The sequence below is a fragment of the Pan troglodytes genome, chromosome 11 (genome assembly GCF_028858775.2).
Source record: "Pan troglodytes isolate AG18354 chromosome 11, NHGRI_mPanTro3-v2.0_pri, whole genome shotgun sequence".
NCBI classification, from domain to species: Eukaryota; Metazoa; Chordata; class Mammalia; order Primates; family Hominidae; genus Pan; species Pan troglodytes.
This window is the reverse complement of record NC_072409.2, coordinates 5,066,793-5,080,065: the sequence shown is the minus strand read 5'-3', so window position 1 is coordinate 5,080,065 and position 13,273 is coordinate 5,066,793. Positions and strand designations below refer to the sequence as shown.

Genomic DNA, 13,273 nt, shown 5'->3' with positions numbered 1-13,273 from the left:
ACTGGGCTCCGGCACTCAGCCTGCCCTGCCACAGAGGCAGCCCATACTAGAGGCTACTGCACGTCAGGAGAGGGGCAGGCTCAAAACCAGAAAAGTTATACTGTGGGCTCTGCCAGCCCCACCCTCCCAATCCAGGAAACCCAATTCATCCAAATATGAGTATCAATATCCACCCAAAGATACCAGAAGGGAAAAAAGAAACCTAAAAGGAGCGGGTGGCCAGCGCAGTGCTCACTCCTGAATCCCAGCACCTTGGGAGGCTGAGGCGGGAGGATTGCTTAAGCCCAGGAGGTCAAGACTGCAGTGAGTTGTGACTATGTCACTGCACTCCAGCCCAGGCAACAAAGCAAGACCCTGTCTCAAAAACAAACAAACAAAAAGGGAACAGCAAGACTTCCCTGCAGATGAAGAAAACACAGAGAAAACCACTGCCACAAAGCCAAGTGAAAGTGGCAAGCCAGCGGGCAGCCCCACGATGCAGCTGGGGAAGTGGCCAGGGGAGTGGCTGCAGCGGCAATGGCCATGGGGGACTCTGCGGCCCCAGGAAGAACAGGTGGACAGGTGCTGGTGGAACTTAGGAAGGACTGGAAGCAAAGGCCACAGACACAAGTCTAGAGATGCTGTGGAAAGTGCAGCCAGGAAGAAACAGGGACGTGAAGAGGCACAACAGCAGCAGAGCAAGCAGGCAGGAGAGGCGGTGGCGGGGGAGGCAGCAGCAGGGGAAGCAGCGGTGGGGAGGCAGCAGCAGGCAGGTCCTCGGCTGGCAGGGCAGAGCCAAGACAGGACAGACTCCAAGGTAGAAGTCCAGACAACTTTGCTAAAACAAACGAATTGAGGCAGAGCATTACTGCTGAGCTTTGCCTCCTGTCAGATCAGCGGTGGCATTAGATTGTCATAGAAGTGCAAACCCTACTGTGAACTGTGCATGCGAGGGATCTAGGTTGCTCACTCCTAATGAAAATCTAATGCCTGATGATCTGAAGTGGCACAGTTTCATCCCCAAACCATCCCTCCCACCACCCCTACTGTCCATGGAAAAATTGTCTTCCAAGAAACCAGTCACTGGGGCAAAAAATGTTGGTCAAAAGTACCGCTGTACTAGAGAGTGAATTTTAGTTAACTGAGAGATGATCACAGATAGTAAGAGGAACGGGGAGTGAGCACTCACATATTCAACTAGAGGACAGGGACTGAAACAAAAACAGCAGCAAGTTGTGATGGGTACGTACAGTGTGTTCCCTGCCAAATCCACACACTGATGTCTTAACCCCAAGCACCACAGAATGTGACCTTGTTTGGAAATAGTGTCACTGCAAATGTTATTAGTTAAGATGAGGTCACTGGGGTGGGTTCTAATCCAATGTGACTGGTGTCCTTATTATAAGAAGAGGCAATCAGGACCCACAGACAGGCACAGGGGGAAGATGAGAGGATGCTGTTTGCAGGCCAAGGACAGCATCCAGGAACAGCCTTCACTCAGGGTCCTCAGAAGAAACCAACCCTGCTGATGTGTGGACTGGACCCCTGCCCTCCAGAGCTGTGAACAATGAATTCCTCTCACCTAAGCTCCTCTGCGGTGCTTTGTTAACGCAGCCCTAGCAAACTCATACACAAAGGTAACAGAATGTGTAAAAAAACAATTTTACAAAGGCAGCTATAACAGTATGAGACAAGAAAGCAGAGAGAGGATGGAAAATAGAATCACCCTGCTGATTCCTTCATATTATAGTTGGATTCTAAAGACATCACTTAATGCTGACAAACTGAGAAGTTTAGCATATTAAAGAGGACAGAGGCAAATACTAAGAAATATAATAGTATTCATTCAAAAAATGGGTGGGCCGGGCATGGTGGCTCTCACCTGTAATCCCAGCACTTTGGGAGGCCGAGGCAGGTGGATCACCTGAGGTCAGGAGTTCGAGACCAGCCTGGCCAACATGGTGAAATCCATCTCTACTAAAAATACAAAAATTAGCCAGGCTTGGTGGCGCGTATCTGTAATCCCAGCTACTAGGGAGGCTGGAGCAGGAGAATCGCCTGAACCTGGGAGGTGGAGGTTGCAGTGAGCTGAGATGGCGCCATTCCACTCCAGCCTGGGTGACAGAGCGAGGCCTGTCTCAAAAAAAAAAAAAAAAATGGGTGGTAGAAAAGAGAGAGAAGGGAGAGAGGGGAAAGGTTTACAAATTATTTCATAGTAGGGAACTATTAGAACTCTTTTAAAGGTTGAGGGGACTAAAGATATTATTTAAGGGTATGAACAGTAAGTAGCAACTAGACCCCCAAAAAATCAAGCCTTCCTAAAAACCAGAAGAGCTACATTTTTTAAGAGCAAATGCAGATCAAGTAGTGACTATATGTAGTAAATGTGAAATAAAACAATTTCAAAAAGAACAAAGTTGGAAGACTCATGCTACCCGATTTCATCACTTACTATAGAGCTGCAGTGATTAAGACGGTGTGGCGCTGGCGAAAGGTTCAGGGGAACAGAACACACAGTTTAGAAATAGACCTACACAGATTTATGGCCAATTGATTTCAGATGAAAGTACAAGGGCAATTCTACGAAGACAGTCTTTTCAGCAACTGGTCCTGGAACACTGGACATCTTTATGCAAAAACAAACCTTCAAAATGGTTATGCCATTTTATTTATTTATTTATTTACTATTTGTTGTGATGGAGTCTTGCTCTGTCTTCCAGGCTGGAGTGCAGTGGCGACAGCTCGGCTCACTGCAACCTCCGTTTCCCAGGTTCAAGTGATTCTCCTGTCTCAGCCTCCCAAGTAGCTGGGATCACAGGCACCTGCCACCACACCCAGCTAATTTTTATATTTTTAGTAGAGATGGATTTCACTGTCTTGGCAGGCTGGTCTTGAACTCCTGAGCTCAAGTGATCCACCCCCCTCGGCCTCCCAAAGTGCTGGGATTACAGGAGTGAGGCACCACGCCCGGCCACAAGTCCTTTATTAAACTGTATGTTTTACAAATATTTTCTCCCACTGTGAGCCTTTTTATCTGTTTTCCTAATTTTTAATTTTTGATGAAGTGCAATAATTGACAGAATGAATAGATAGAAAATTGGCACCAGGCGCAGTGGCTCACACCTGTAATCCCAGCACTTTGGGAGGCCGAGGAAGGCAGATCACCTGAGGTCGGGAGTTCGAGACCAGCCTGACCAACATGGAGAAACCCCATCTCTATTAAAAATACAAAATTAGCCGGGCATGGTGGTGCATGCCTGTAATCTCAGCTACTCAGGAGGCCGACAGGAGAATTGCTTGAACCCAGGAGACAGAGGTTGCAGTGAGCCAAGACCACGCCATTGCACTCCAGCCTGGGCAACAAGAGCAAAACCCTGTCTCAAGAAAAAAAAAAAAAAAAAAAGAGAGAGAGAAAGAAAGAAAAAAGAAAAGAAATTGGCAAGGATATAGAACTTGAACTCCACTGGACTTGACATTAAAACACTTGACTCAACAAGAGCAGAAAACAGTCTTCTCGAGCACACACAGAACATTTATCAGGAGAGGCCATAGTCTGGGCTATGAAACAAACCCTGTTAACTTCAAAAAGATGCAAGTGATTTTTTGTTGTTTTTTGATACAGGGTCTCACTCTGTTGCCCAGGCTGGAGTGCAGTGGCAGGAACATGGCTCACTGCAGCCTCAACCTCCTGGGCTCAAGTGATCCTCCCACCTCAGCTTTCTGAGTAGCTGGGACTATAGGCATAGGCGTGGGCAACCGCCCCAGGGTGATTTTTTAAATTTTTTGTAGAGACAGGGTCTCGCTACATTGCCCAGGCTGACCTCAATCTCCTGGGCTCAAATGATCCTCCTGCCTCAGCCTCCCAGTATCGGGATTACAGGTGTGAGCCACCACACCCCAGCCAAGGACTCAAGTTATACAAAGTATGTTTTCTGACCACAATGAAATTCAACTAGAAATCAGTAACAGAAAGATCTCTGGAAAATTCCCAAATATTTGGAAACTAAATGACATACCTTTAAATAACTCATTAGTCAAAGAATAAATCAAAGGGAAATTAGCAAGTATTTTGAACTGAATGAAAACACAACATATGAAAATTCGTCAGGTATCACAAAAGCAGACTGAACTTTTTAGACCTTACAAATGCATGACTGTCCCCCTTGCCTCTGATCTTCTGCCTGGGGGCTGCCTTTCCCCAATCTTTGTTCACTATACTGAATCCTACATGACACTGTCAACCTATGAAGAAATCCAGAGATAGACTCTCTAAAATAAATGGATTTGGGAATAGCAGCTTATCTGGAACACTGCAACCGTTGAGGATGGTCTTGCAGTGAGTCCTGTTATTTGTCTGTTTGTAGAAATGTCTTGTGGTAAGTCCTGTTGCAGGAATGTGTGCGTGAGGGCTGCTTCATCACCTCCGACTGTTTTAGAGTTTGACATAAGTGACTCCATTTTGGTACCGGCAACGTTCACAACTTTCCATGTGACTTCAGCACCCTGCACCCCGATCCTTTCCCTGGCCACTTTGCAGGACCACTATCTATGAGACTATGAGTTCCTTGAGAGCTAGGGCTGGGTCTCATTCGCTCCTGAAACTTTCACCCAGCAGAGTGATGGCCCACGCCATGCATGACATGCGTTGCTCAATGACTGCATCCACTCAGCCAGTATGCCAGTCCCCACTGAGCCTCACTCTCCACCTCCCTGGCCGGCATAGGTTCCTTGCGCAGACATCCAGTGGCAGTAAAATATTGCTGTGCTCTCAGCTTCCCCCACCTGCAGCCCTCACTGGCCCACCCAGTTGTCCTGTCTCTGCTCAGGACGAGACCCCCCCTGCCTCTTCAGTCTACGTAGCCAGGTGATGGTAGTGGCCTTTTCCAGACCCTCACTGGCCCCTTAGTTCACTATGATGACTTCACCTCTTGGGAACCCATGGGGATGTCTTTCCCTCCAATACATCTACATTTGCCTGACCCAGAATGTGGTTTCAAGATGGGTCCATGCCTGGCTCCAAATCCCCTTATCAGAGTAAGGAAATACCCTGAATTCCTAGTTTGCTAAAAACTCGTTATAAATGGCTGTCGCGTCATTTACTGTGTTCCTGTTCTGCAACCATGGAGATGGTCACGTGGGTTTTGCTCCTTTAATCTATTGATATGAATCACACTCTTGATTCTCTGGCATTGAAACTGCCTTGCAATTCTGAATTAAATCCAGTGTGACACTTTGCTAAACTTGGTTTATTATTGTCTAAAATCTTGACATTGGTATTTGTAGGGACCAGCCCCACAGGGTTGGTGGGTCTCTCCCTCCCTGTGTGCAGCAACGAGAGAGTGTAGAAATAAAGACACAAGACAAACAGATAAAAAAGGCAGCTGGGCCCGGGGGACCACTACCACCAATGCGCGGAGACCGGTAGTGGCCCCGAATGTCTGGCTGCACTGTTATTTATTGGATACAAAGCAAAAGGGGCAGGGTAAAGAGTGTGAGTCATCTCCAGTGATAGGTAAGGTCACGTGGATCACATGTCCACTGGACAGGGGGCCCTTCCCTGCCTGGCAGCCGAGGCAGAGAGAGAGAGGAGACAGAGAGAAAGACAGCTTATGCCATTATTTCTGCATATCAGAGACTTTTAGTACTTTCACTAATTTACTACTGCTATCTAGAAGGCAGAGCCAGGTGTACAGGATGGAACATGAAGGCGGACTAGGAGTGTGACCACTGAAGCACAGCATCATAGGGAGACAGTTAGGCCTCCGAATAACTGCGGGCAGGCCTGCCTGATGTCAGGCCCTCCACAAGAGGTGGAGGAGCAGAGTCTTCTCTAAACTCCTCCGGGGAAAGGGAGACTCCCTTTCCCAGTCTGCTAAGTAGCAGGTGTTGTTCCTTGATACTTTTCGCTACTGCTAGACCACGGTCCGCCTGGCAACGGGCGTCTTCCCAGACGCTGGTGTCACTGCTAGGCCAAGGAGCCCTCTGGTGGCCCTGTTCGGGCATAACAGAAGGCTCGCGCTCTTGTCTTCTGGTCACACCTCACTATGTCCCCTCAGCTCCTATCTCTGTATGGCCTGGTTTTTCCTAGGCTATGATTATATAGTGAGGATTATAATAATATTGGAATAAAAGGTAATTGCTACAAACTAATGATTAATGATATTCATATGTAATCATATCTAAGATCTATAGCTGGTATAACTATTCTTGTTTTATATTATACTGGAACAGCTCGTGTCCTCTCTCTTGCCTCGGCGCCTGGGTGGCTTGCTGCCCACAGGTTTTGGTAACTTCCCTTTCTCTTACCTAGTTTTGGTATCAAAGCTAAGTTCACGAATGAAGTGTTCTCTCAACTGATTCTGTTAGAATTTGTCTACGTCTGGAATTACCTGTTCTCTGTATCGTGGAACTTCCCTGTAAAACCGTCTAGGGGAACATTCTTAACTACTGACTCAATTTCATCAGTGATTACAACTCTAGTCAGTTTTGGAGATTTTTCTTCCATTTACTTTGAGTTGTTCCAACTTAAGCTGCATGCTTATTTTTCTTTAGCTTAAAAAATATAGACATACAGCATATGTGTGTATAAATGGCACTATTTATCTGTAGATGCACATACATTTAGGGGCTATGAAATGTTTTTTTGTGCTGCTTTAGCTCTGTTCCACAAATCTTAAATTTTTTCTTTTTGAGACAGTCTCGCTCTGTCACCCAGGCTGGAGTGCAGTGGCTCGATCTTGGCTCACTGCAGCCTCTACCTCCTGGGTTCAAGTGATTCTCCCGCCTCAGCCTCCCAAGCAGCTGGGACTACAGGTTTGCACCACCACACCCAGCTAATTTTTTATTTTTAGTAGAGATGGGGTTTTATCATGTTGGCCAGGCTGGTCTCGAACTCCTGATCTCAAGTGATCCACCCGCCTCCCAAAGTGCTGGGATTGACAGCACGAGCCACCATGCCAGGCCCTGTTCCACAAATTTTAATACGTAGCATTTTCATTATCCTTTAGTCCCAAATATTTATAATAGCCATTAGGAATTCTTTAACTCATAGGTAATTTATAAGTGTGTTTTTAAAATTCCAAATATGAAATGCCACAGCACTCCAGCCTGAGTGACAGAGCAAGACTCTATCTCAAAAACAAAAAAAATTAGCTCAAAAATTTTTTAATGACATTGGGATACGGTCAGATAACGACACTGATTCCTTGAAATACCTTAAGACTTCTTTTCTGGACAAAGTAGGTGGTCAGTTTCCATCCATGTTCCATATATGAATGGAAAGAGTATGTATTCTCTTCAGATACTGTTGTGTCTGTCTCTCAGCTCAAGCTCATGCCCACCTCACATCTGATCTTTCACAGGGCTTTTTCATCAGTCGCCTCTGTCTGGTAACAGTCACACCAGCTCCCGTTCAGTTACAGTCTTTGTCTCGTAACCGGAGAGTTTCATCAAAAGAATTTTATTTACAGCTTTATCATCCATATGCCACTAAAATTCCCCTGAGTTTTTTCAACCTGCACTCATTTTGATTGCCTGGAACTCTGGATTTAATTCTTCCATCCCACTTTGTATCTTGCATTCACTTCACTCTCTCTCCAGCTTTTATTCTTTCTTGCTCTTTCCCTAGGTCCAATGCACTTGACCAAACTCACATGCGTGGACTCCGGGAAGGTACTGCTCCCTCCCTCCAAATTCTGAGCAGTAAAATGCCGCCCCGGGGCACTGGGGAACAGAAAGGAATGAGACCCCAACAGGCAGAAGCCAAGAGAGCGGGGAGGAGCCATGGCGTTCTGCCCCAGGATGCGCCACGCCTGGACGTGCTCCCCCGACTCCCAGTGCCAGGTGCCCGTATGCCACACCTCAGGGGTGTCCTCTGTTCGGGTGAGCTGCGGACTAACGTGGCCCGGCAGCAGAGGCCACCGTCTTCTGTCCCGTGGCTCCTGCGAACACAGGCAGTGGGGAACGGGCAGTGACTGCCCACCCCCACCGTTCCTCCTCCCTGACCCTGCAAACCTCGGGGAAGCTTTCAGGCCCGGGAAAGCAGACCAGGCCCCAGTCTCCCTCACCCTTTCCCTGGGTCTGAAGGTCCCGGATCCTGCGTTCAAGGATGACGCTGAAACTCTCTCTTTCTCACATGTGATCTGTGATCTGGGCCCTCACAACTCAGCAGAGCACCACTGTGTCCCCCTCACATGGAGGGGCCGAGGTCTGTGGAGATCCTGGGACAGAGCCAGCGTCAAGGACTCAGAGGGTGTCCTGGAGTCTCCTAGGACAAAGACGGCGGCCCCAGGTGGGAAAGACTCAGACCAGGCCTGCGCGCTCCAGGTCCTGCGGCAGGATGCGGCCCTTCTTGCGGGCTCTGAGCAGGCGGCGCTCGGCGCGGGCCGCCTTCTTCCTGCGCAGGTTCTGCCGCCGCCGGTCCTGGCGCTGCTGCATCTTCTCCACCACGCCGGCCGTGCGCTTCTCCCACCGGCGCTGCCGCTGCGCCCTGCGCTTCTCCTTGCGCTTCAGGGCCTCCTGCAGCAGGCGTTCGTCGTCGCGGATCTTCACGCCCTCCGCCTTGTAGAGGAGGTTGGTCCACTTCATCTTCGCCTCCAGCTCCTGCGCCTTCCCCTCATCCTGGCCGCGCAGCTCGTCCAGCCGGCTCTGCCGTGCCTGCAGGCGCTCCAGCAGCTGCCGGTAGTTCCTCCCGGTCAGCGGCGTGAGGTTCCCCTTCACCCTCTGCCTCTTCTCTTTTCCGCGCTGCGCCTTGCTGGCCGGCTCGTCTTCGCTCACCTCCACCTGGGAAGAAGGTATGACATCAGCTCATGCCAGCCCTGCACTAGGCCCCAGCCTTGGCCAGCACCCTAAGGGACCCGCGAGGTCCCCGTCACCACCTTACAGACATGATGGGGTTCGGAGAGAGATCATGAAGCTAACAAGGGGCAACGCTGAGGCCTGAAGCCGACCCAGCCCGCCCGAGGACCCAGCTCCCGCTCACCTTATTGAAGATCAGCCCGGGCGGCTCCCGCGGCTCCGTGCAGGCCCCCTCTGGGGTTGCCTCCACCACCTCCTGGGCCTCCGCGGCCTCCTCAGCCTTCCTGGCCTTCTCTTTCGCCCGCAGCTCCTTTCGCTTCCTCTTCTTCCGGTCCCGTTCCTGCTTTCTCCTCCGCCTTTTCTCCAAGGCGGCAGGGGACAGCTCCTTGGCACTGCCCTGGGGGAAAGAGGCACCCACTCATTAAAGTTCTCTCGACCCCAGGGTCCCCCAGCCTGGCCCATAGTCGAGAAGAATCAGGGCTGGAAGGCAGGTGAGAAAATCCTCACGCGAACAAGGGGCCCACGGAGTTCAATGTTCCACCATGATGTTCCCCAAAAAGCAAATGACCCCAAAAGAGAGAAGGGACCCCCAAATAAGAATCACAGCTTCCAATTCCCGGGTGCTTACCCCGTGCCAGGATACATTACGAACATGGTTTCACATGTCATACATCGTTTTATAGATGAGGAGGGTCAAGACCACTGCCTAGAACTTGGAGTTGGGGTCTGAACACCTGTCCTGACCGCTGCCCATTCTGTTCACGAGGTACCCAAACGAAGCCCTCCCCAATGACCTTTCCCATCCCCGGGCCAACAAGAGCCCTACACCAGCCCAAACGAGACCTGTGCTTCAGGAACAAGGGCCCGGAGCCTTGCTCTCCTCTTAGGAACCACACACTGTACCTCGGGATGGCGGAGGAGAGTAGCTGGGGACTGTCCCCCACACAGCACGAGGCCTTAAGGAAGGGCCCCAGGGAAAGGGTGGGTAGGGGCCAACACAGGGAAGACAGTACCATTCAGCACAAAGAGCTGCATTGGCGCTTCCTGTGCCTGGCCACTCAGCTCAAGTCCCTACTCAACTCACAGGACTATTACGACATTCGGAGAAACAGACACAGGAGGTGCCCATCCCAGTGTCAGTTCAGCAAAGGCAGCTTCCCAGAAGGAAGGAGGCTGATGAGCTTGGGGACTGAGGTTCTCCAAGAAAATAACTGCTCTCCCAGAGCACAGCTGCTGGGGCCCTGCCAGACTCGCTGCAGAGGGGAGAACAGGGACAACAGCCCCTCGCTGACAGCTGACCCCAGGGAAAACACAGGCAGAGCAGTGACGGCACTCCAGCAAACCTGCCCGCCTACCTGGCCCCGGGCCTCCTGGATCTTCTCATGCAGTCGCTGTCGCAGAACATCCAGAGCAAAGACAGACTCAGGCTCAGTGGCCAGGCCATCTGCAGGGAAGGAGACAGGACTGCAGGGGGCCCTCTCTTCCCCTCCCCCTCCCTCTCTAGGGCCACGAATCCCTGTCCCACTGTGGCCACTCATGGATCTGCAGGGCAATTCCAGTAAATTCCACTCCACCGCTTCAACCTGGACTGGTTCCTACAACATCCTCCAGGCCAGGTAACTGAGTGCCTCGCGAGGTAGGTCACTGTGGTATGAGAAAACACTTCCTACGGTGCAAGCCAAACCACCTCCTCCAAATTTTGTAGCCTGGGCCCCAGAACAAGTTGGCTCTCACAAGGCCCCTGCAGAGACCTGAGGGCAGGAAAGCTCTTCAAGCCAAGCTGCTCCAGGTCCTCAGAGAGACACAGCCTTGCCCCCTGACATCCTGCTAGCCATGTGGCCTGGAACGCCACACAGTTCCTTTGGTCCCATCCACCCTAGCACTCCTGTGATCTTTGCTCTTGGGGAAGTCTTGTGCTATCCCTGTGCGCCTGCTGCTGCTTTTTTTTTCTTAAGAGCAAAGGGGACCAAGCCCAAGCCCAGCCCCAGCCCCGCCCTGCACAGAACCAACATGCCCTGAAGCCTCTCACCTGCAGGGTTCCCTGCAGAGCTGGAAGCCCAAGCTGCTTCCTCTTTGGCTGCCTCAGGCCTCCTGGCCCCAGAGGCTGCTGGAGATTTCTCCCCCAAGGACTTGGCCTTGTGCTCAGCAGCCTTCTCTTCTCGCTTCCGGAATTTCTTTTGTGTTTTCTTCCTTTTCTTTTTTGGGGGCCCTGCAGTTTCTGAGCCTTGAGTTTTGCCAGCTGAAATGCAAAATAAGAAAGAGTTAAGTCCCAATCTCATGGCCCATTCAATAGGCAGGAAAGGCTCACCAAGGCTTTGATCCCAGGAGGATGCCGAAAGAGGATCAGGATCGGGGGCCAGAGACACTGATCCTAGAGCTCAGAACCACAACCTTGACCCAGTAGTTCTGCTTGTGAGAATTCATCAGGCACAAAGATGAGGCTTCACGGACGTTCATCACATTATTTGAGTGAAACATTAGAAAAACCTGAATATCCACCTCCACTAACAATTTCTGGCCCTGCTTTACAATAAGCTACCATGCTGCCATCAAACACAATGGCAAGGGCTTTCATTTTAGCTGCTGGGGGTTACGTTTACATTTTTTCTTTTTTGAGATGGAGTCTCACTCTGTTTCCCAAGCTGGAGTGCAGTGGCGCAATCTCTGCTCACTGCAAACTCCACTTCTCGGGTTCAAGCGATTCTCTTGCCTCAGCCTCCGGAGTAGCTGGGACTACAGGCGCCCACCACTGTGCCCGGCTAATTTTTGTATTTTTAGTAGAGACGGGGTTTCACCATGTTGTCCAGGATGGTCTCGATCTTCTGATCTTGTGATCCGCCCTCCTCAGCCTCCCAAAATTCTGGGATTACAGGCGTGAGGCCGCACGGCCGGACAATGTTTACATTTTAAATGGGAGAAATCAGTCTAAGTAAAGTAGGAGCTGAATCGTTTTAATGGAAAAAAAAAAAAAAACTTCAAAAAGGATGAGAAAGACTGACGGAAGACATACTAGGTAATGAGAAAATTCACTTAAGATGTTGGATTTGCTATAACCAACATATCGTCCTTGAATAAAAAGGAAACCCCGTTTTACCTCTGGTGGTTCCAGAGACCCTGCTGCTCTCCTCTCCTCCTGGGCCCAGACATCACTGACAAGTCCCCGCTGTCGGCTTCCCCACCCGATTATCTACTTCCGTTGTGCAGCGTGGTCACCAGGCCATGAGAACCCTAAGCGCAGGAGCCCTCTGCCATCCTCCTCCTCCCCACACCGCACCATGCCCGTAGTGAAGGGACTAAAAGGGTCTTTTCCCACTCACTGACCATTACTCCTGTCTCTACTAAACCCCGTCTCTAATAAAAATGCAAAAAAAAAAAAAAAAAAAATTAGCTGGGCGTGGTGGCGGGCACCTGTAGTGCCGGCTACTCGGGAGGCTGAGGCAGGAGAATGGCGTGAACCCGGGAGACGGAGCTTGCAGTGAGCCGAGATCGCGTCACTGCACGCCAGCCTGGACGACAGAGCGAGACTCCGTCTCAAACAAAAAAACAAGAAACAAAGAAGGGAAACGGCGGTAATTTCACAAGTCACTTAAGATTTTTTTTCTAGTACTTTACAGACTCGTCTACACCGGCTCCGGCCGCGTCCCCCGTTTCGCAGGCCCCTTAGTCCCGGCCCGGCGCTGTGCGTTACCCCGCGTGCGCGCCTGCTGCTCCGGGCCCGAATGGGAGCAGATCTTCTTGGCCAGGCTCTGCAGGTAGGCGTCCTTGGCGAGTAGAGAGGCCATGGCGGAGACCCGGGCCGTTCACGACTCACACCTTCCCCGCTGAGCGTGCGACTCTCACCACCTCCGCCGGAAACCACCACACGGGCAGGCACCGCCAAACGAGCGCCGAGCCGCCAGCCCGCGCGCTCTATTAGCCAGGCCTGACTCCGCCGGAAGCGGCGCGCGGGGCGGGGCGCACAGCATTGTGGGCCGAGGGCAGCCAATCTCCGCCCGGAGTCAGTGCAGCAGGGCACTCCCGGGGCCTGGCCTCAGTGCCTCTGTCACCCCGGTCCCGCACGTGTTCCTGTGCTCCCCTCACCCCCAACCCCGACACAGCAGGCGCTCATGAGTAGGGGCGAAATGAATGAATGACCAGCAGTACATTCATTCCGTCCTTTGGGGTGGGGGGCCTCAGGTCTCAGGCGGACACAGACTGAGCGCCTGGCACGTGGCAGGCCCTAGGTTCAGTCCTAGGGGACACAAGCAGTGTGTCACACACACAGATGTGTTCTCGGCGAGTGTCTGCCGTAGAGGTGACTGATAAACCTGGCGAGCGTGTGACTGTCAGGTGAGGGGAGCGCCAAAGAAAGCCCAGGGGAAAAGGGAGAAGTGTTGGGCGGGAGGGAGCCGGCATGTTCAAGGAAGACCCCCTGGGCAGTGGCTTTTGCTCTGAAAAATAGAATTACACACTACGATTTCCTCCCCCACCGCGGAGACGGAGTCTCGCTCTTGTCGCC

General features: G+C 51.3%; 1 protein-coding gene across 1 annotated transcript; it reads right to left on the bottom strand.

The window, feature by feature from the left end:
- Window positions 1-5,342: 5,342 nt before the first annotated feature.
- On the bottom strand, window positions 5,343-12,648 carry SURF6 (surfeit 6). Its single transcript, XM_009457630.5, has 5 exons — window positions 12,464-12,648; window positions 10,805-11,014; window positions 10,131-10,219; window positions 8,960-9,172; window positions 5,343-8,760 (listed from the first exon to the last, which is right to left on the bottom strand). Exons 1-5 carry the CDS (start codon window positions 12,555-12,557, stop codon window positions 8,281-8,283), a joined length of 1,086 nt encoding a protein of 361 aa, XP_009455905.2. The 5' UTR covers window positions 12,558-12,648; the 3' UTR covers window positions 5,343-8,280.
- Between the last annotated feature and the right edge of the window lie 625 nt (window positions 12,649-13,273).

Coding starts and splice junctions, on each gene's coding strand:
- SURF6 (XM_009457630.5), bottom strand. CDS start 12,557: ATGGCCTCTCTACTCGCCAAGGACGCCTACCTGCAGAGCCTGGCCAAG. Junction 11,015..12,463: donor GCAGCAGGCGCGCACGCGGG/GTAACGCACAGC, acceptor TTTGCATTTCAG/CTGGCAAAACTCAAGGCTCA. Junction 10,220..10,804: donor CTCTGCAGGGAACCCTGCAG/GTGAGAGGCTTC, acceptor CCTTCCCTGCAG/ATGGCCTGGCCACTGAGCCT.